General features: G+C 27.8%; 3 protein-coding genes across 9 annotated transcripts in view; 2 read left to right on the top strand and 1 right to left on the bottom strand.

Annotated features, from left to right (window-relative positions):
- Positions 1-3552, bottom strand: part of LOC145194915 (forkhead box protein P1-like) — a 16998-nt gene extending 13446 nt beyond the window's left edge. Inside the window, exons 1-2 of one of the 5 annotated variants that reach the window (XM_090095332.1) lie at positions 3528-3552; positions 3321-3392 (exon numbers count right to left, since the gene is read on the bottom strand). In XM_090095332.1, coding sequence (XP_089951458.1) covers positions 3321-3392; positions 3528-3537 — 82 coding nt within the window. In that variant the 5' untranslated portion in view covers positions 3538-3552. Of the gene's footprint in view, positions 1-289; positions 514-2080; positions 2214-3320; positions 3393-3527 lie in introns of those variants that run through there. The other 4 variants (XM_090095342.1, XM_090095331.1, XM_090095333.1 and 1 more) reach the window with 4 other exon arrangements.
- Positions 1-19301, top strand: part of LOC145194898 (CXXC-type zinc finger protein 1-like) — a 20357-nt gene extending 1056 nt beyond the window's left edge. The window contains exons 1-18 of one of the 3 annotated variants that reach the window (XM_090095343.1): positions 1043-1159; positions 1919-2020; positions 10526-10799; positions 11129-11232; positions 13098-13294; positions 13466-13546; positions 13878-13964; positions 14140-14208; positions 14910-14993; positions 15086-15205; positions 16444-16673; positions 16966-17071; positions 17312-17407; positions 17554-17667; positions 18050-18093; positions 18409-18499; positions 18631-18783; positions 18990-19301. In XM_090095343.1, the coding sequence (XP_089951469.1) occupies positions 10540-10799; positions 11129-11232; positions 13098-13294; positions 13466-13546; positions 13878-13964; positions 14140-14208; positions 14910-14993; positions 15086-15205; positions 16444-16673; positions 16966-17071; positions 17312-17407; positions 17554-17667; positions 18050-18093; positions 18409-18499; positions 18631-18783; positions 18990-19220 (2067 nt within the window). In that variant the 5' untranslated portion in view covers positions 1043-1159; positions 1919-2020; positions 10526-10539 and the 3' untranslated portion in view covers positions 19221-19301. Of the gene's footprint in view, positions 1-1042; positions 1160-1918; positions 2021-8142; positions 8321-10525; positions 10800-11128; positions 11233-13097; positions 13295-13465; positions 13547-13877; positions 13965-14139; positions 14209-14909; positions 14994-15085; positions 15206-16443; positions 16674-16965; positions 17072-17311; positions 17408-17553; positions 17668-18049; positions 18094-18408; positions 18500-18630; positions 18784-18989 lie in introns of those variants that run through there. The other 2 variants (XM_090095344.1, XM_090095345.1) reach the window with 2 other exon arrangements.
- LOC145195192 (chitobiosyldiphosphodolichol beta-mannosyltransferase-like) lies at positions 8396-10328 on the top strand. Its single transcript, XM_080073000.2, has one exon. It carries the CDS (start codon positions 8861-8863, stop codon positions 10241-10243), a length of 1383 nt encoding a protein of 460 aa, XP_079929126.2. The 5' UTR covers positions 8396-8860; the 3' UTR covers positions 10244-10328.

Raw genomic sequence — 19301 nt, 5'->3', positions numbered from 1 at the left:
CAAATACCAATCCATTTAAAATATTTGTGAGTTGCTTTTTTAATTTCTTCACATGTATTGGCAGTACAGTGTTTAAACCAATAGCAATGTTGATTGCCTTAGATAAACACACAGGTACCTGAGATATAGAGTCATCTGGCTATCCAAACACTGACAGAGTTTAGAATACTTTTAGGTAGAAAAAGTACAACTACTTTCTATACATAAAAATACTGTAAATGGTGAAATTAATAGATCAGATTTTCAAAACACATAAAATTTTTAAAAATATATAAAAATGAAAACTTGCCATGTTTTCTTTAAAAGCAGGAGAGCCTTTAATTAAAAGAAGAATAGATAATGCAGAGTTATCAAGTGTTGCAGTTAGTTCGCTTCCTTTAAAAAATTGTTTTTCGATCGGTTACCGTAATAATAACCAAGACAATATGAGGTTTTGGTGACACCGTGATGTGACCTAACCAAGTCCTTTGCTATAAGAGTCCTAATGTAACACATGTTAAACTTTGTATATCTAAAAATAAATATTTGGGTTGAATAATTTTGTTATTTTAACTAGATATTAAGTTAAATTGACAAAGTTATTTAACATCGCCAAATACTTATTATACAATATTCAAAATTTATCCTTTGTTAAATTCAAGCTTTCTTACAACATAAGACTTAGTTCACACCACGGTAGTTTCATTTTTTTAGTTTGGTATGAAATAGGAAAAGAAAAATTTAAGTCTCAAATAATGTTCTCTTACGTTTCAAATGCTGGGCTATACGCTGTTGTTGAATATGTTAAATTATTATAAAAATTAAACTATTATGTCAAAATTTAAATCCCATGCATGCTTAAAACCATGCTTAACATGATATAATAAGCAAAGTTAAAAAAAAAAAAAATCATAAAAAATATATTTGATTTTTCAACTTATAAAACTTGCACTCATAATATAACGTATTGTGACCGTAAAGCCTTTTTTATTCTATTTCCAACCAATAAGTTACGCAATAATTTTATCTACGTATTCGAATAAAAATATCATTTTATCAAAGTCTCATTATTACAACTTTTTAACGGTTTGAACTGCAAAAAGCTGCTGCCGTGTGAGAAAAAAAAATTTTTAACAATTGTTTGTTTTTAAAGATTTAAAGATAAAACACTTGCAGTTACGTAAGTTTACGTTAAACCATACGATATATTACTTTTTAAGACTTAAGGATATATATATATGTTTAAACCATACGATATATTACTTTTTAAGACTTAAGGATATATATATATATATATATATATATATATATATATATATATATATATATATATATATGTTTATCTACATATACACACATACATATACACACATACGTATACACACATATACATATACACACATATATATACATACGTACATACATACATACATACATACATACATACATACATACATACATACATACATACATACATACATACATACATACATACATACATACATACATACATACATACATACATACATACATACATACATACATACATACATACATACATACATACATACATACATACATACATACATACATACATACATACATACATACATACATACATACATACATACATACATACATACATACATACATACATACATACATACATACATACATACATACATACATACATACATACATACATACATACATACATACATACATACATACATACATACATACATACATACATATATACATACATACATATATGTGGTGTGTGTGTGTGTGTGTATATCTGCATATGTGTGTGTGTATATCTACTGGTTGTGCAGGCTATTGTCATATGATTTTTAATATTAGACATTTTGAAGAATATTCATACTTCGATATGACAGCCTCTCCCAAAATAAAAAATATTTATACTTTGATATGACAGGCTCTCCCAAAATAAAGAGGGGCGAAGAAGTAAAATTAGAAGTATTAGAAGACGTAACTGCAAACATTACGACGTTGTTATTTGCAAATACTTCATGCAAAAGTAATTGTTTACGTCTTAAATATCTTTATTTTTTTACTACTTTCATAAAATTTAACGTACCTTGTTTATATTTTGACAACATTTCCATTTTTTTCTTTAAGAAAATTTCAAGTTTCACTTTTTTTAAGTCGAAATAAGAAAAACAACAGTTTTCAATTTTACTCAATTGTGTAAAATGTTTGCATTGCATCTCGAAAAAGGAAAAGAAAGACGAACAACAGCTGTGTCAACAAGAGTCAGACAAATAAACAATTTTATACTTTGATGGCAGATAAAATTTCCTAAATAAGAGATACGACATTTATATACAAATAATAATAGTTATGAAGGCCAATGCTTATCTCCATCACAAACATATGCAAAAAAAATATCGGCAATCTTCTCTAAGTAAAGATAAGGAGAATTTTTCGAAATAATTTTAGTGTGATTTTTACATATAATGCTTGTAGTTTTTTCATTGATTATCATTAAAACGTAATAAGCTCGGTGTCAGCAATTTTCAAAGTTCTTTCAGATTTCTTGCATTTGTAGTTAGATTCCCCTTATATTTACGTTTAATGACATTTACGTTTGGTAACATTCAAATTTTAGCAACACATTTCTTATTAAGTCAACAACTTCTTTAATCATGCTTAAACAAAAAAAGATGCAGATGTTTGAAACCAAGAAATCGTTGGAAAAACACGTTTTTAAGGAACGTTGCAAGTATTATGTTTCGGCATTTAACCATAATTCGCGCGTCATACGAATTGATTTTAATAGAAACGCATTTAATCAACCTGCCTTTAGAGTGCAAAATGTTTTTCAATGAAAAAGTCATTCAATCGTTTTGTTCGAAAAACTAACTTTTACGTTAGCAAGAGTACTCATCACCAACAATATTAAACTATTTAATAATATAACATTTACAATACTTCTTTGAATTTTTTATAACAAACGTATTGCATATACTCTTAATTTTAAAATGCAACGTTTCCTCAATAAAATCTTTCGGTTCAATTGAAATTATAAAAAATACTTTTTTGCAAGAATATTTAAACGTGTTTGTTTTGTATAACGCGGTGCGAGTCTTTTTTTCACATATCTTTATCAATATACTCATAAATATTTTGGTCTTGATAAATTTTTTAGAAGTTTCTTAAAAGTTTTATTAAGCTATAGAGATTTTCATCATTATTATTTGATTACTTCTTAACTAAATTAAAACAAAATATGATCATCATCATGCTCAGCTCGCAACTTATTAACATCGTTATTGTATTTTATTTTTTAGTGGTAATAGAATAAATTTTGATTTTACCTTTGCATATTCTTCTTTGCACAAGTCGCACTTCAAAAGGAGAACCTGAAAATCTTTCTCTGGACAAACCTCCTGCATAAAACAGTCAGTATATTGTTGAAATATCTGTCACTGACGTCTGACCAATGTTGAAAAAGTAGAAATAAAATAAAGGAAATAGATCACGTTCGATGCAATTTATAAAACAGCAATTATAAGAAAAACCACCTTTTAGCATCTTTACAAACAAAAATGAAATATTTGTTTAGACTTTCGCAAGATGACCATGCGCATGCGGGCTTGCTTGTGCAAAGGCATGAAGCAGTTTCGATGCGAATATCAATACGCATGATGAGCGTGAGGTACGATTAGCGATTACGAGACAGGTAATTTCTTTACTTGTCCAGTTCGCAGAATCGAAGTTTTAATCGCGTTTTAATCATCGTTTTCCACCTTTTGCACAATTTTACAAGACAACAACACCTCTGTTTTCATGTCATCGATCAGATTTTTACTAATTTTCAATTTCTTCATTTGTATTTCTTTATTGTTATCTTGTTTTGGCTTTTTTTCAATTTTTTTAAGAATTAGGTTTCTTGTAAATATTGCTGTTCACGAATTTTTAGTTATCAAAGTTATGATAAAAAAACTCATTAATCAGGTTAGCTAAAAGTATTGATTTTGTATGAATTTAATAACTATGCTTTACATAAAAAGGCAGAGCTGTTGTTACGTTAAGACAGAGATTTCGCATAAAATATTTCTTAAAAGGAATTTATTGATAGAAGGTCGTCCTAAAACTTCGGGATGACTACTTATAAACGTCGTAGACCTATTAGCGCGAATGAAAACAAAGTTCAGCCCTTCAAATTTTTTATTCATGAGAAAGGAGAAAAATACAAAGGTTTGTCAAATAAAGATGTCTAAGAAACTCATCACATGTTCCTTGAAAATTAAATTATTTTCATATGAAGGGTTTTCTTAAATAAATGTTTGTTCTTCTGGTCTGCATGTTTCTTTTCGTTTTCTATCTAAACGTTACCCTAAGTATCGTTAATGAATTTTTCGTCCATCAGCGTTTTTTTTTCCGTTAACAACGAATAATAACAAATAAACTATAAATTCCCGTACCAGAAAAAAAATAACAACCTTTGTATTTAAGTTGATATTAATTCTTTTTCTTTCTTTTGAAAAAAAAAAAGAGTTTGACAAAACTCTTTGTTAAATAAATATGAAAGTAAAGTCAACACAAAGCCATTTTCATAGTTTACTAAAACGCCTTTTGAAAAAAAGAACAGAATTTTGATACGGAGTTTTTGATACGGAGCAGACGTGAGCTGATTGCATCTCCCCAATCACATATTATATACATAGCTACCTTCAAATGATGAATTGTGGTGGGCGATTGTTTTGAATAGTTTTTGCAATAGATATTGATCATTACTTTATTTAGTTATCTTAATATAAAGAAAAAAAGTTGTAATTTTGTAAAGTAAACACGCACAACGAAGCTGAATTTATAGAGTTATAATTTCTTTTATACTTAAAACAAAAATAGTAGAACTAACATTGATAATAATAATATCAATAATAATAATAATAATAATAATAATAATAATAATAATAATAATAATAATAATAATAATAATAATAATAATAATAATAATAATAATAATAATAATAATAATAATAATAATAATAATAATAATAATAATAATAATAATAATAATAATAATAATAATAATAATAATAATAATAACAACAATAACAACAACAACAATAATAATAATAATAATAATAATAATACTAATAATAATAATAATAATAATAATAATAATAATAACAATAATAATAGCAATAATAATGACTTTCAGTCTACAACTCAATTAAATTTTTGAACACTTAATGAATTGCTTTTTTTTCCATTCAATTTTTCAGATTTCGTAAAAAGTTTTCACTAAAAAGGCTATAAAACTTAATTTATTTGAACGCTTAGGAGTGGGAGCAAGTTTTCCCAAATGACTCAAAAAAAAAAAAAAAGGAATACTACTTGATTTATAGGAAGATTTCCAAACTTTTCAAGTTTAGCTTTTTTTTAAGTTTAATTAGTTTTCTTCGATTAATTTGTTTGAAATTTGTTAATTATTTTCATAACTATATGAATTCATTTTCTAACCCTTAACTAACTTGCAAAGTTAGCTTCACACTCTGTAAGAAGCTGCTGCTGTGTAAGAGGAGAGGGATCATTAGAAGGCTTTCAATGATGTTACAGAGGCTAGTTTTTTTATTTGTGATCCGCGCATTGGTTTGAACCATGATCGAGTGACAGGAGCTACAAGTCTGCTGCCAACACACATGTTGGAGTTTGGAACCAGTGTGGAGGTTGGAAAGGAGGTCGGTAGGAGCAGCAGCCTTTTTTCGGATTTTAGTTGAAAAAAAAAAAAAGTTCTTTAAATTTTAAATTGATAGTATAAAATTTTGTTATATCTAATTTAATGAGAGAATTTTGTAACTGAAGAATAATTAGGTTTACGAGTTGTAAATAGCGATTAATGTAAAAATAACAAAAAAAAATTTATTATTTCAATAAATTTAACACTACAGCTAAAAAAATACCTGAAGAAATATGACTTTAAAAATTCTATATAAATTTACATGAACTGATCATGTACGTGGAACATTATTTTGTAAACAAAGAAAAATAAATAAAAAGCACTCTTTTTAAAAAAGGCCCATATAGTTAGTAATTGGGTCCACGTCAGTATAAAGTTAAATTTAAGTCAGCCCTTTGTTAATGCTATAAAAGCCAATATTGACTTTATAAGCACTCAAAAATACTTTGCAATATTATATTTACATTTATAGATAAATAAATATGAATTTATATATAAATATAAGTAAAGATTTTAAATCGTGTATTAAAAGATTGCCAAAACTCTCACCTCACCAAATTTAAGAAATGATCCCCAGCATAAAAATTGTCTCTTAGTTATTATCTTAACAAAATTAAAAAAATTATTTCTACAAAAATGAATTTATCTTATTCACAACTAACATCTGAAATTAAACAACATAAATCATAAGTCTGCAATTAAATTCACAAGGAAGACACGAGAGCTCAAGAGCAGTTGTTGTTGCAGTTGAGCAGTTGTAGAGCAGTTGCGACAAGTAGTCAAGTTAAAAGTCAACCTTAAAGATTCGTATATAGAATTGGCCATGAAATTTAAAAAGATATGCACTAATGTTGCCCCTGGACATTAAATATGAGGAAACTTATGATTAAAACGTTACAAAAAAAGGTGTTAAAAGTAAAAATTGATTTTTTTGTTAAACGATTGGAAATAAACAATATTAAAATTTCTCAGCATTTCCAAATATCAACGTTTATCTGTCGCAAATGATAAATTAGAAAAAACAGTTAAAGCATACAAACAACACCTTGAACATGTATGCAGTGTTAGTGATTCAAAGCCTTCAAAAAGTTGTGTGATAAAAGTAAATGCCAAAATTTAGAAAAAATTACTGAAGTCATTAAATAAAAAGTAAAAAACCCAAACTGAACCCAATTTTGAAATAACATTTAAAAAAAGTAGTTGATTTTTCTCATGATGTTGAGTTGATGTTGAGGCAAATGGCAGGAAAGAAAGTTTACAAAAGTATTAGTATAAGCCAGCATATGCAAAAACGGCTTATACTAGGCAATCTTAAAGAGTTATAGTATTCAAAACAAATTTCTAACTGAAAAAATCGAAATTTTTCCGAGTTTTTGTTTTAAAAAAAACCCTAAATGATGTATTGCAACAAGGCCACCTGAAACCAATTCAGTTTGTGGGAGTACCTTACACCAAAGCACAACTTTTTTAATAAATGCAATCAAATAGGAGCTAACAAACAAAAAATTCATTTCAAAACTCATTTGAAAAGTAGACAACAATGAGTCTATGATTGATAAATCTCAAAGCTGTCCAGAAGTAGATGCTTTAAAAGTATTTCTGGACTTAGAACTATTTAAGGTAAAAGTCAAGTTTATGCATCCACATTTACGCAACTACATTTTCCAACTACAGTGGAGGACTCCTTAGTCTCTGTCAAAAACAATTTTTCACTCGTGTACTGTAAATATAGTTGTAAATATATCAAAACTAGTGATGGTGCCTTAAATGAAAAGTATATTTACTATGAGTGAGAATACTTAAAGAAATTTTAGTTTTTTTTTTATTGATAAATACTTATGCAATGATAATAGCAAAGTATTTTTGTCAACTTTTTAAAGTTAATATTGACTTTTATAGTATCAACGAAGTGCTGGCCAAAAATTTAATGTTAAATTTGAAAAGTAAAAATGCTGTATTTCATTTCTTCCCTTAAAATTAAAAACTTTTATTTTTATGCTCGACTTCAAAGAACCAACTTTCGGCGAGTAAATTAATTGATAAAAGTACAAAATATTTTTTTACAGCAAGAGGGGGTTGCGACTGCAATCTCTGGAAACCTCTTGAAGTTGGATGTTCAAGTTTTTAGATTTTAGCTCTGTTTTAATAATTTCTCTCGGAATTCTATTCACATGAACTACCCAGTTTAAAGTAGTGACAATTTGTTTTTTTAGCATCGCTCAAGTTATTCTATTTTCTTATTTCTAACCCTAAACTGCTTTTTATTTGCATAATTACACAATATTAGCAAAAAAATCCCTCACATGTTGTGATGATTAAGTAATGAGATTTGAAAAACCTATAAACTGTTTAAATAAACATGGAGTATAACGTAACAGTTCAAAAAACCTGTAACAGTTGTTTACAAAAGAATTTAGCAAACTAATAGCTACATTTTTATGCAACTAAAATTGTGGCAAAAACATGAATACTCTTGTTAGTATCATGACTACCTTTCACGATTTGTCTACGTTTGGTTAGTAAAAAGTATTTGCTGCATGTTTGACGTGTAAGCAAAAACCATACTTAATCAGGAGTTTCAAAAAAACCAAATCCATCCCGTAAACCATAGGTTTTTATCTGAATATGGTGGGTTATTTGTTAGTATATGTAATATTTTTATTTTATTTTCGTTTAAATTTAATAAATATTTATCTTAGTTCATGTCCTGTATTTATGAAAAAACATTGAAAAAAAAAACCTGGTCAAAAATTAGCAACTTCTATCTATGTCTTCTAATTATGGAAGATTTTAAACCCTAATCCAGCTAGATGGTTAATTGGTATTTACCAAAATTCTATTAGAGTTAGATAACAAAGTTTTCAAAATAGAAGACGTCGGTTAAATACCTAAATCTATACTCTTGATGAAAATTTCGATCAACTTTTTATTCTTGCAATTTGATGAAAAGAAATCGTTAAAAGTCACTTGAATCTTAACACTTGAATAAGACGGATATTTATTGAATTTCTATCCGGACGCTGGAGAAAACAAAATTTAAAACGCAACAAAGACATCACAAATACAGTCTGAGAGATAATATAGTTTTAATAATTAGATGATAGATACCTAGAAGTTTATTCAAATTTTGGTTATATTACATAAAATAACGCATCTTATCCTTTCCAAATGGCCATTTTATTTTACGCTATAGTAACTGTGTCTGTTGTACATGTTATTCTGGCAACGTTGTTTATTATTATGCTTGTTTATCGACTCGATAAAAACGAAAAGAAGGTATGCATTGTGGTTTTAGGTGACATTGGTCGAAGTCCTCGAATGCAGTATCATGCAAAGTCATATTGCTTAGAAAATTTTGAAGTAAATTTAGTTGGTTTTTCTGGATCAAAACCTATTCCTTTTCTTACAAACAGTTTGCAGGTAAAATTTAACTACTTAATTGAGGCACCAGAAAAACCAAAATGGTTTCCAAGTACTGCTTACTACATTGTAAAAACAATTTTTATTTCATTGCAACTATTGATTGTGCTTTTATTTTGTGTGGAAAAACCGAAGCAGTTTTTGGTTCAAAATCCACCTTCAATCCCAACCATGTTTATTGTTTGGTTTGTAAGTAGAGTAAAAGGAAGTGAATATGTAGTTGATTGGCATAATTATGGATTTTCTATATTAGCACTTAATGTAAAAAACTCCAATCATCCACTTGTCAAGTTTTCATATATTTTTGAGGGTTTTTTTGGTTATCTTGCAGATAAAAGCTATTGTGTTTCAAAAGCAATGAAAAATGATTTATTTATCAAATGGAAAATAAAAGCAGATATTTTATATGATAGACCTCCAGAAGAATTCAAGGAAACAACTGTTGAAGAGAAACATAATCTCTTCTTAAAGCTATCAAAAGAAGGTCACCAAATTTTCCAGGGCAATAATCCTCAGTCCACAATATTTACTATGATAAAAAACAGTTCTGTGATTTTAAAAGAAGATAGACCAGCCATTCTCATTTCAAGTACAAGCTGGACTGAAGATGAAGATTTTTCAATACTACTTTCTGCTTTAGAAATATACCAGATCAAGAAGTACTCATTAAAGAACTTGCCAAATCTTATTTGTATTATTACAGGAAAAGGGCCTTTGAAAGAATTTTATCTGAAAAAAATTAAAGAAAAAAGTTTAGAGAATGTTCAGGTTATAACCCCCTGGTTATCTTCAGAAGACTATCCCAAAGTTATTGGCAGTGGCGATCTTGGTATATGTCTTCATACATCATCTTCTGGTTTAGATCTTCCAATGAAAGTAGTAGATATGTTTGGATCTGGTGTGCCAGTCTGTGCAATCAAATTTTCTTGTTTAGAAGAGTTAGTAAAACATGGTTCAAATGGTCTTGTGTTTGAAGATTCCCATCAATTAGCCGAGCATTTAGTAGACTTACTTAAAAGTTTTCCTAGTCAATGTACAAAGCTTCACGAGTTTCGCAACAATTTAAAAGAATTTCAAAAAACACGTTGGCATCCTAATTGGCTGGACATTATATTCAATAAAACAGACTAGCATGCTCATTTAAATTTTTTTATGCTTGTATTCCAGGTTATGCACATCAGTAAATGTTTAAAAAATATATACCTCTTAATCTTGATTCTTCTTTTGAAGTTTTTTAAAATTAAAGTCAATAAAAAAAAATTTTTTTAATGTAAATTAAATACAGAATACTATTTAAAACAAATAGTTATCTTTGAAAGCCTTATTTTAAAAAAAAAATTAATTTTATGTAGTTTTTGATTTTCACAGTTTCAAAAACATGAATTGCTTTTTTATTTTCTCTGAATTTTTCAGATAGAAATTTCAATATGAATGTTTCTAGCGAGCTAGGGACCGGGACTGAATATTCTGTTAATGATGTGCAACTTGAGAGTGGAACTTTGCCTCATGAAGTTTTACATGAAAGAGAGAACCATGATTATATCAAGAAAGAGCAAGAAGATGTAAGAGATACCGAAAAAAAGGATAGTAGTGAAGAGGAAGTTGAAGAAGCTGAGGATGAAGATAGTAAAAATGGAGATGAGCTTTTTTGCATATGTCGAAGTGCTGATATTGACAGATTTATGATGTATAGAGTATTATACTTAGAATTTTATTTATTTTTTTTTTTTTTTACAATTTGTAAATAATTTCCAAAATAAAAACCCCTTTCAATATCAAGCTCATAGTCTAGAAGGATGGATCATTTAACAATTACTGGAAGAAAGGCTTTCTAAAGTAAATCCATTTTTTTGAAAAAATCCTTCAATACTTTTCAATCATAAGATAAAACATTATACAAGCATTTAATTATGTGTTATATAAACATTATATAGTTATGCAATATATCATATAAATGTTTTATTCTTAGATGAAAATTTTTTTACATCTCAACATCCTTTTAACATTTTTTTTCAGAGCATGTGACAAATGCATGGAATGGTTCCATGGAGATTGTGTCAACATTGAAAATAAAAGAGCTGCAAGAAAAATTGAGGAATGGTATTGTCAACGATGTCTTGGTATGATATATATACTTTAAGATAAACTAGAAATAAAATTTTATCCTAGGGGATTTTAAAAATTTGTTACGTAGAAAAACAATTTTTGATCATAACAAGGTCTTAATTTTGTTTCTGTAATTTTGTCAATGTTGAAGATGGTGAAATAAAAATATGAAATAGTTAAATATTTGTTTGAATTCTTGTAAAAAAATATTCTAAAGAATGTATTATGATAATAGATGAAAACATATAAAAGAGTTATTTAATTTCTTTAAGTTCTTCAAAGCTTTAACATTCTTTCATATTACCTGTAATAACAATATAAACTATAAATAATTGTAATTATTTATAAAATAATTATAAAAATAATTGGTGCATGAAAGTGTTAAGCGGTTGGGTGTTTTCATAACCGACTGAGGATTTTCTTAAGCGGCTGCGTAACTCATTAATTGGTGGGGTATTTGTTAACTGGACAAGAATTTTTTTTTAACCGAACAAGCGTTTTTTTAACTGAAGGAGTGTTTTTTTGAGTGAACAAGTGTTTTTTTTAACAGAACAAGTGTTTTTAATACCTGTAATAACAAAATAAACTATATAAAAGAAGATACAGTATCACAATTTTTGCATAATTGATCACTAAATCAGGACAAAAAAAAAAATTAGTGTCATAAAGATGCTCAGCTTTAATTGAGTTTTTCCATGATTCACTTCTAGGTAAATATTGATTGAAATTCCTCTATCAGAAAAAGGGTACTACAGCTCATCATCAAGAATTCATTGAAGCTTTCTATACAATATCAAATACAAATTTGTTATCTGCTATCCACTAGATATTTGTTCATAGTAGAATCTTCATGTAGAGTTGAATGCTAGTCTTCTCTGTCAATGTTTTGACAATGTATGATTGGAAATATTAAATAATCGTTCCCAATCATACATTGTCATCAGTTTAAAAAACTGCATGATTATGGTCAAACATTGTTTTTAGGCACTTGACATTCTTCTTGAGCATTATTTTGGCTACCCGACTACTACCCTGGGCTCTCTGGTGTCCAGATTTATTCTCAGCACTTCAAATTGTGTTTCAATGAACTTTTTCTGTTTTAAAATTGGCAAAGCACAAATTGTTTGCCATTGGCATGATTTTCTAAATAAGGTTTATAAATTCTCTTTCTTCATGCCTCTTGCTTTGAGAACATGTAAATTTGATAAAATATAAATTCATAAAAAAAAAAAAAAAAGCCATGTTTTGTAGAAAATTAAATTTTGCAACTATTAAATCAGTTTAAGTATTGCATATTTTACTGTATCAAAGATGTACACAATATTTTAGTGAACTTATGTAACTATACATAGATGTTATATTATTTTTGGTTTTGTTTGTTATCGTTCGTTTTTTTGAAAATTGTTTATCATTTCGTGATTTTTATCTTAATTTACATTAATTAGTTATTTTATGAAAATAAAAACTACATACACATTACTCATCGTAGCTTTAACGATGAAATTAAATGGGCTGTTACATGAAGAGTCTGCAGGAAAAAAACACGAAGAGTCTGCGGGAAAAAAACGTCAGTGACAAAACTCCACTTCTGAGCTTCCCCCTTCTTTGCCAATATTTCTTCTTTAAGGCTTTCTGACATATTGTGGCTTCCTGAAATATTGTGTCATAGATGTTATATTATTTCAAACCTTTTTGACATTTGACATGAGTTTGACAACAAAAAATTAAATAACTTATTGTTATTTTATAAGTTGTTAAAAGACACAAAATTATTTTAAGTTTTTTTTATGGTGTGCAGGAAGGGAATACATGTTTTTAGTTTAAAAGTTTTAAATCATAAACAAGCATTTTTATCAATGATTAATTTTTACTTTTTTAGAGCTGTATGATGGTTTGCACATTGTTTACAAAGAATCAGAAGAAAAGAAAAAGAAAACTACAGACAAAGAAAATCCAAAAAAGAAGAAAATTGAAAGCAATAATATTGACCAAGAAAAACAAGAGGAATCAAGCAAGATAACTGAGGATAAAGATGAAAAACACCTAAAAAGAAAAAGAAAGAACAGTGATACCTTAGTAAGTCAGTCTTATCTTAGTAAGTGAAGCATATATTAAAATATTCAGATTTTTAGTGGTTTTTCTCACTTAAAAAAAGATTTGCATTTCATAAAAAGTATTTAAAAATTTTTGTGGTTTGAGGTTAATTCTTTCTTTTATTGTGATTAAAATTATAATAATAATTAATAGCTTAGGAGGAAGAACAGAACTTGTGGAGAATGTGCATCATGCACAAATCAAGCAGATTGTGGGAAATGTGATTTTTGTGCAGTAAGCAATACACACAGTAGATTTGATGTTTTTTAATATATATTTTTATTTAATATATATTATTATATAAATATCCATTGTATGAAATAAAAAGCCTTTTGAGAATGTTTAACAGCATATTTGTAAATACTTCTTATGCAGTTGTTTTAAAAGAAAAACATTTTTGCTTTATACATTCTATACCCCAGATGCAAGCTTTTGAAAATTCACAAAACAAAAAAAAAATATTCAGTTATTGGAATTTTTTGTTTGAAAAATTTTTTGTCCCTGTTTTTTTGTTAGCTCAAGAAGTAAATTCTTTTTTGTATTTTTTTTACAATTTTTTTTTTAGGATATGAAAAAATTTGGTGGACCAGGTAAACTGAGACAGAAATGTAGGGCAAAGCAATGTTTGTTTCTATCACGAGTGAGAAAAAAAGTAAGTATTTGTTAAGTTGAATCCCTATGTTGAAGTCTTATTGTTGCTTCTTCCTTTTGATTCTTTACTCTTCTAAAGTGTCATCGCTTTTGAAATAAACACCCATTTTACACAAGCATAATTTTGATGAATTAAAGTTTAAGTATTTTAAATGTTTCTAAATCTTTTTTTAAAGGATGACCAAGCCCAAGGCGAGAAGAGACGAAAGACAAAAGAGTTGGTAACTGATGGCAGCAATGATTCAGTAAGATTTTTTCTGTAGATAAATATGTTAGCAGCCAAATCAAAGGGGGGGGGGGGGGGTAAAGTAAGTGTTTTTTTTTTTTAAATAGCATTTGATCATTAGGGGTAATTGAAGATACAAATCAGATGGTGATATTGTCTTGATAAAGCTCAGGCTACTCCTGGGTCTATTGTGTGTTTACAGACCAGAGTATTGATTTTACAGACCAAAGTATCGATTTTACAGAGCAGAGTATCCATTAAAAGAATTAGAAATTATTAGAAATTAGTGCATGCCTCTGAATCTGTGTTTTGCATCAAAAAATAAATAATTTTGTTAGACTAAGCATATTTGAAAACCTATATAAAAAATTATATAATATATAAATAAAATATATAAATAAAAAATTAGTAACAAATTAAACAGTTTTTTTTTGTTTATGAATCTCAAAATGGTTTCTTGTTTTTCAAAAAAAGATTTGATAAGTTTATCCAGAATATAATCTAGTTAGGAAATTAAAAAAAGGATAATTGATAGTACATTCTTAATAATACATAATTAATAATATATAATTAATAATACATAATATTAGTTTTAAAATAATGAAAAGTTATATTAGTTTGGTGCTAAGATGCTGAATTTGCTGGTGAAATTTCAATTAAAAAATGTAATTTATTTTTATCAAAAGTTTCTTTTATTACATGCTTTATCTTTTTTGTTAGACTAGTGTGTCATCTACCATATTATCTAGTAAGTCACAAACCACCATTTCTACAGTCCAATCTGTAAATGATAATGAACAAGAGGTATTTTTCTGTTGCTTTTAAATAAGTTATTTTATTGGATTAAGCATAAAGACATTGACCAAACTTTAACTTTATTTTTTTATTTTTTTCAGGTGTCCACAGCTCAGCAGGATCATTGCTATTCTGCCCCATGTCAGCAGCAAAACAATGTTGTTGAAGAGCATGCTAAAAAAAAAAGTCTCAAAGTCAAGCGTGCTACTGGAAATAAAATGGTAAAGTGAAATTTTAATATACTCATTCTGAAAAAAAAAAAACGGATTTTTTAAATGTACAAAATCAAAGCCATCAGTTTTTTTAACAGGGTGATACTGATAGCGTTATACAAACTTCTTCCTATTGATACTAGTGTAATTACTTAAAACAAAAAATCTTGAATGATTTAAAAATCAATGGCCCTTAAAAAAGTTGCTACATACCAAAAAAATGAATTCAATAATCTGACTTGTGATTGAAAATAGTTTTTTTATCTGCAAAATACTTATCTCCCTTATGTTTAAGACTCGATAACCTCATACAAAACAATGTTTCTTTAAAATCCAACACTGAGAGGAACCTTATTTAACATTATATCGTAATAAAGTTACGTACTTGAACTCAAAGAGAACTGCTTTATTTAGGATTGTAAAATAATGAAAGAAAGGTACACCAATATTTGACTTTAAACCATAAAAAAAAATGTTTTCTGATTATAATATGTCCTCTGACACTTAAAGTTCTATGAAAAAATAACAATTAGTGTCACCAATTGTCTGACAAAGTAAATTGACTTCAAACTTAACATTTATCAAGTAAAGTGAGGTCACTCTAGGTCTAACAAGGCCCTAAAAACACAATTCTCCCCTACATTTTACCTTTGTGAATATTTTAGCTGTGTAATATGCTGTCATTTAATGTCATTATAATGGTATGATTTTCTTTCTGTTTACTTTTACCTGATCTTGTCTCATCAGAAGGTGTGCTCTGTCCATAATATGCTTAAAGATATTTATAAAATAAAAAAAAATTTAAAAAAACATTTGTAAATCTCATAAGGTTCTTTTTTGATTTCTTGTTTACACAACCAAGTAAATTAAAGCTAAGTAACTTTAAGTTGGTTTTTTTTTTATTTTTCCATTTTTTACCAAAGCCGTTTTAAACTTGATTTAAAGCTGTTGAAAAACTGTTTTAAGACTAATTTTGTTTTGTTGACATAAAATGATGACAAGACTAATTTAATTTTATTTATATAGTAAAATAAATTTTACTACATTAACAAAACTAAATTAGTTAAACTTTTGTGTTTGTTAATGCTAATTACAATTATCCACATTCCAGGCTCCGCTAAATTTATAAAGTTTTTTCTTCGAAAGTCCTGTTTCAGGATGTTGTACAAAATGAATATTTTGTGGTAAGACAATAACAAGTGACTTAGTGAGCACCAATAAGTAAATACAAATGTGATTTTTATTAGGCCCTCACTGAGCGCAACACAGAGCCTGTAAAAAATGAAAGCAAACCAATTCTTAAAAAAGAAACTTTACCTTACCATGATAAGCTTGCAACCAACAGGACAACACGATCTTCCAGGAAAGAACGAGAAGTGGTTATTGCACAACAATGTTTGGGGCCAGGTTGTGTTAACTCAGCTCGGCTTAACTCAAAGTATTGTAGCAGTGAATGTGGTATTCAGCTACAAATAAGGTAAGCTGTGTGTTTTATATGCTCAAAGCTCTAGTCTGAAAATGCTCTTAGAACTCAAAAGCTCTAAAATAAAGTAACAGTTACTGTTCACATTTATAAACTGTAGGTAGTTAATTTTCATGCATATAGCTAGAATTGTTTCTAAAGAATGTAATTAAACTATAAGTTCTCTAGATGTTAGATGTGTGTTATGTTGTTTTCCTTATGAAACTTTAAATATTTATCTCTAAAACTTACAAGTTTTTTTTCTAAAAAGATTTTGTTACAAATATTTTCTTATACTTTATTTAAGGCGACTTCAAGTCATTTTACCAACCAGAATGAAAAGCCTTATAAAAGGCTATCATGCAACACAACTTGCAAATGAAAAAATGAAAGGACTTCGATTGATTCAAAAAGTAATTTTTTTGTTGTTATAGTATTTTTTGTGATTAAAGTTTGTTTCCATGCCCCTAAATTATGCATTACTAAATTATGCATTACTTAAATCAAAACAAATAGTTGAAAAACTAGTTTTAAACTTACTGAACTGATTTTTATAGGTGGAATTTACAATCAACCATTACTTATGTTTTTATTTCTTTTTTTTACTTTTTAATTATTTAAAGCTTTTTTAAATCTAAACTTAAAACTTTTAGAAATGCCAAGATGAACTTGTGGAGCTCGATAAACAGTGTCATTCATTAGAAGATTTACTAGAGAAATCTAAAGGTTTGAGTATCCAGGAAGAAGAGGTTGATTTTTAGAATATGTTTAAAAAGAATATGAAAAAATTTTTAAACATATTCCACGTTTTTTGAAATCAACAATTTTTTTGTTTGTTGTTGATTTCAAAAAAAAGTGGAATGAACGCACATAATGTACATAGCGATTGCAATAGGAAAATGACGAAGAACATGAAACTGACTTGGACCTCACTACTTACTGCGTCTCCTGTGGTGTTGCACTGGCACCAAGGATAGCTTTTAAGCACATGGAGAAATGCTGGGCAAAGGTATTAAATATTGCATTAAAATTGTAAATATTGTAATTGAATATTGTATTATAATATCTGTATTTTTTTAAGTACCTAAATCTTTGCAGTTTTAAAGAAAATTTTATTTTATAAACCTATTTTTGTTCATTTTCTTTTTTTTTTTTCATTTTGTTTTTCAGTTTTAATATTTTTTAGTTTTTTTAATTTGATATTTTTTTAATCTTTTAATTCTGCTTACAAAATTTTTTATTTATTTAATAATTTTAATATCTTATACTAACAATAACGAATTTTAGACAATTTCTTTGTTTGTTGCTTTTTTTTTGTGTGTCATTTCTCATTTAATTTTTGAGTAGTTTTCTTACAAAGATGTTCATTTGACTGCCTAATCTATTTTTAGGTTGAATGTTTGATGTCGTTTGGTGCCGTTATGCGAAGCGCTGGGTAAGAAGTTGTTGTTGAAGTATGTTTAAAAAATGACTTTTAAATAAACAGAAAACTTGTAGTTTTTCTAGAAACAGTTGATTGTTTTTATTATGCAGTTATTAGTTTATTTTAAATTTGTTTCAAAGTTGTTTTTTTTAAATGTGGGGTGATCCATAACATCGCCTCCCTTGAGTTTTAATTTTCACACGCGATTTTTACACTAAAAGTTTTTAAACAAAGAATTTTAAAAATCACCAAAAATGTTGAAAATTTAAAACAATTTTTTTAAAATTTTTAAAAATTATTGCTTTAGTTGTCCGATTAATTTTACAGGAATTTATTCTGCGACAGTTATATGAGTGCACAAGGTACATACTGCAAACGACTTAAAGTTATGTGCCCCGAACACTTTAAAGAAACGAAAGTAACTTATTTGTGTGACCTTTTTGAAATATATGTAGTATAAACTAATGAGTTGTGTCCACTTTTTATAAAATGTTTTCGAGTTGACATTATTGAAAATGTTAATTTGGAGGCGTGTAATCTTTTACCTAGGTTGATTCAGATATGGTCTGTGGATGCCCTCTTGTAGACAACGAATGGCGTGAAACGGGGAAGTTCTGCAGAATTTCTAAACGTAAATGTGCGCGCCATGTGTCTTGGTATCGACTAAGACGAGGTGAAATTGATCTGAGAAGAGTTCATCAGGTACCCATTAAAATAAACTACAACCCAATCATTACCCTCACCCCTTCCTTTAAGGGTGATTATAAAAAAAACATTGTTAATTAAATGTTTTGTTTGAATAAGGGAGATAATAAACGAATGAAAAATTAGTTGGTTTTTCTAGTCTAATTATTGTGGTATTGGTGTTTAACCAAATGGATTGTTGATGATTCTTATTTTTTATTCAGTGGTGGAAATTGGAAGATGCTTTGGAACAAGAGCGTCAGCTTCGATTTGAAATTTCAAAAAGAAATGACGTTGTTGGGATTTTGCTACACGATACAGTCGACCACTCAGAAATTTTAAAGAGAGAAACATGTGAGGAAAAAATAACAGATGTAACGTCACCGTCAATCGTTTCGTTAGAATCACTTACTGAAGACTCTATAAGAAATGAATTTAACATAGTTGACAGATAAACACTTTTCAGCATGAAAAAATTTTTTTCTGAATATTTCTAAAATGTCGTTTATTTTTCTGTAATATACTCGCTTGTCTTT

The sequence above is a fragment of the Hydra viridissima genome, unplaced genomic scaffold (assembly GCF_058129835.1).
Source record: "Hydra viridissima isolate aposymbiotic clone 2 unplaced genomic scaffold, HvirCarnegie_v1 scaffold_8, whole genome shotgun sequence".
Classification (NCBI taxonomy): domain Eukaryota; kingdom Metazoa; phylum Cnidaria; class Hydrozoa; order Anthoathecata; family Hydridae; genus Hydra; species Hydra viridissima.
The sequence above is the reverse complement of the archived record's forward strand: the minus strand, read 5'-3'. Positions and strand labels throughout refer to the sequence as shown.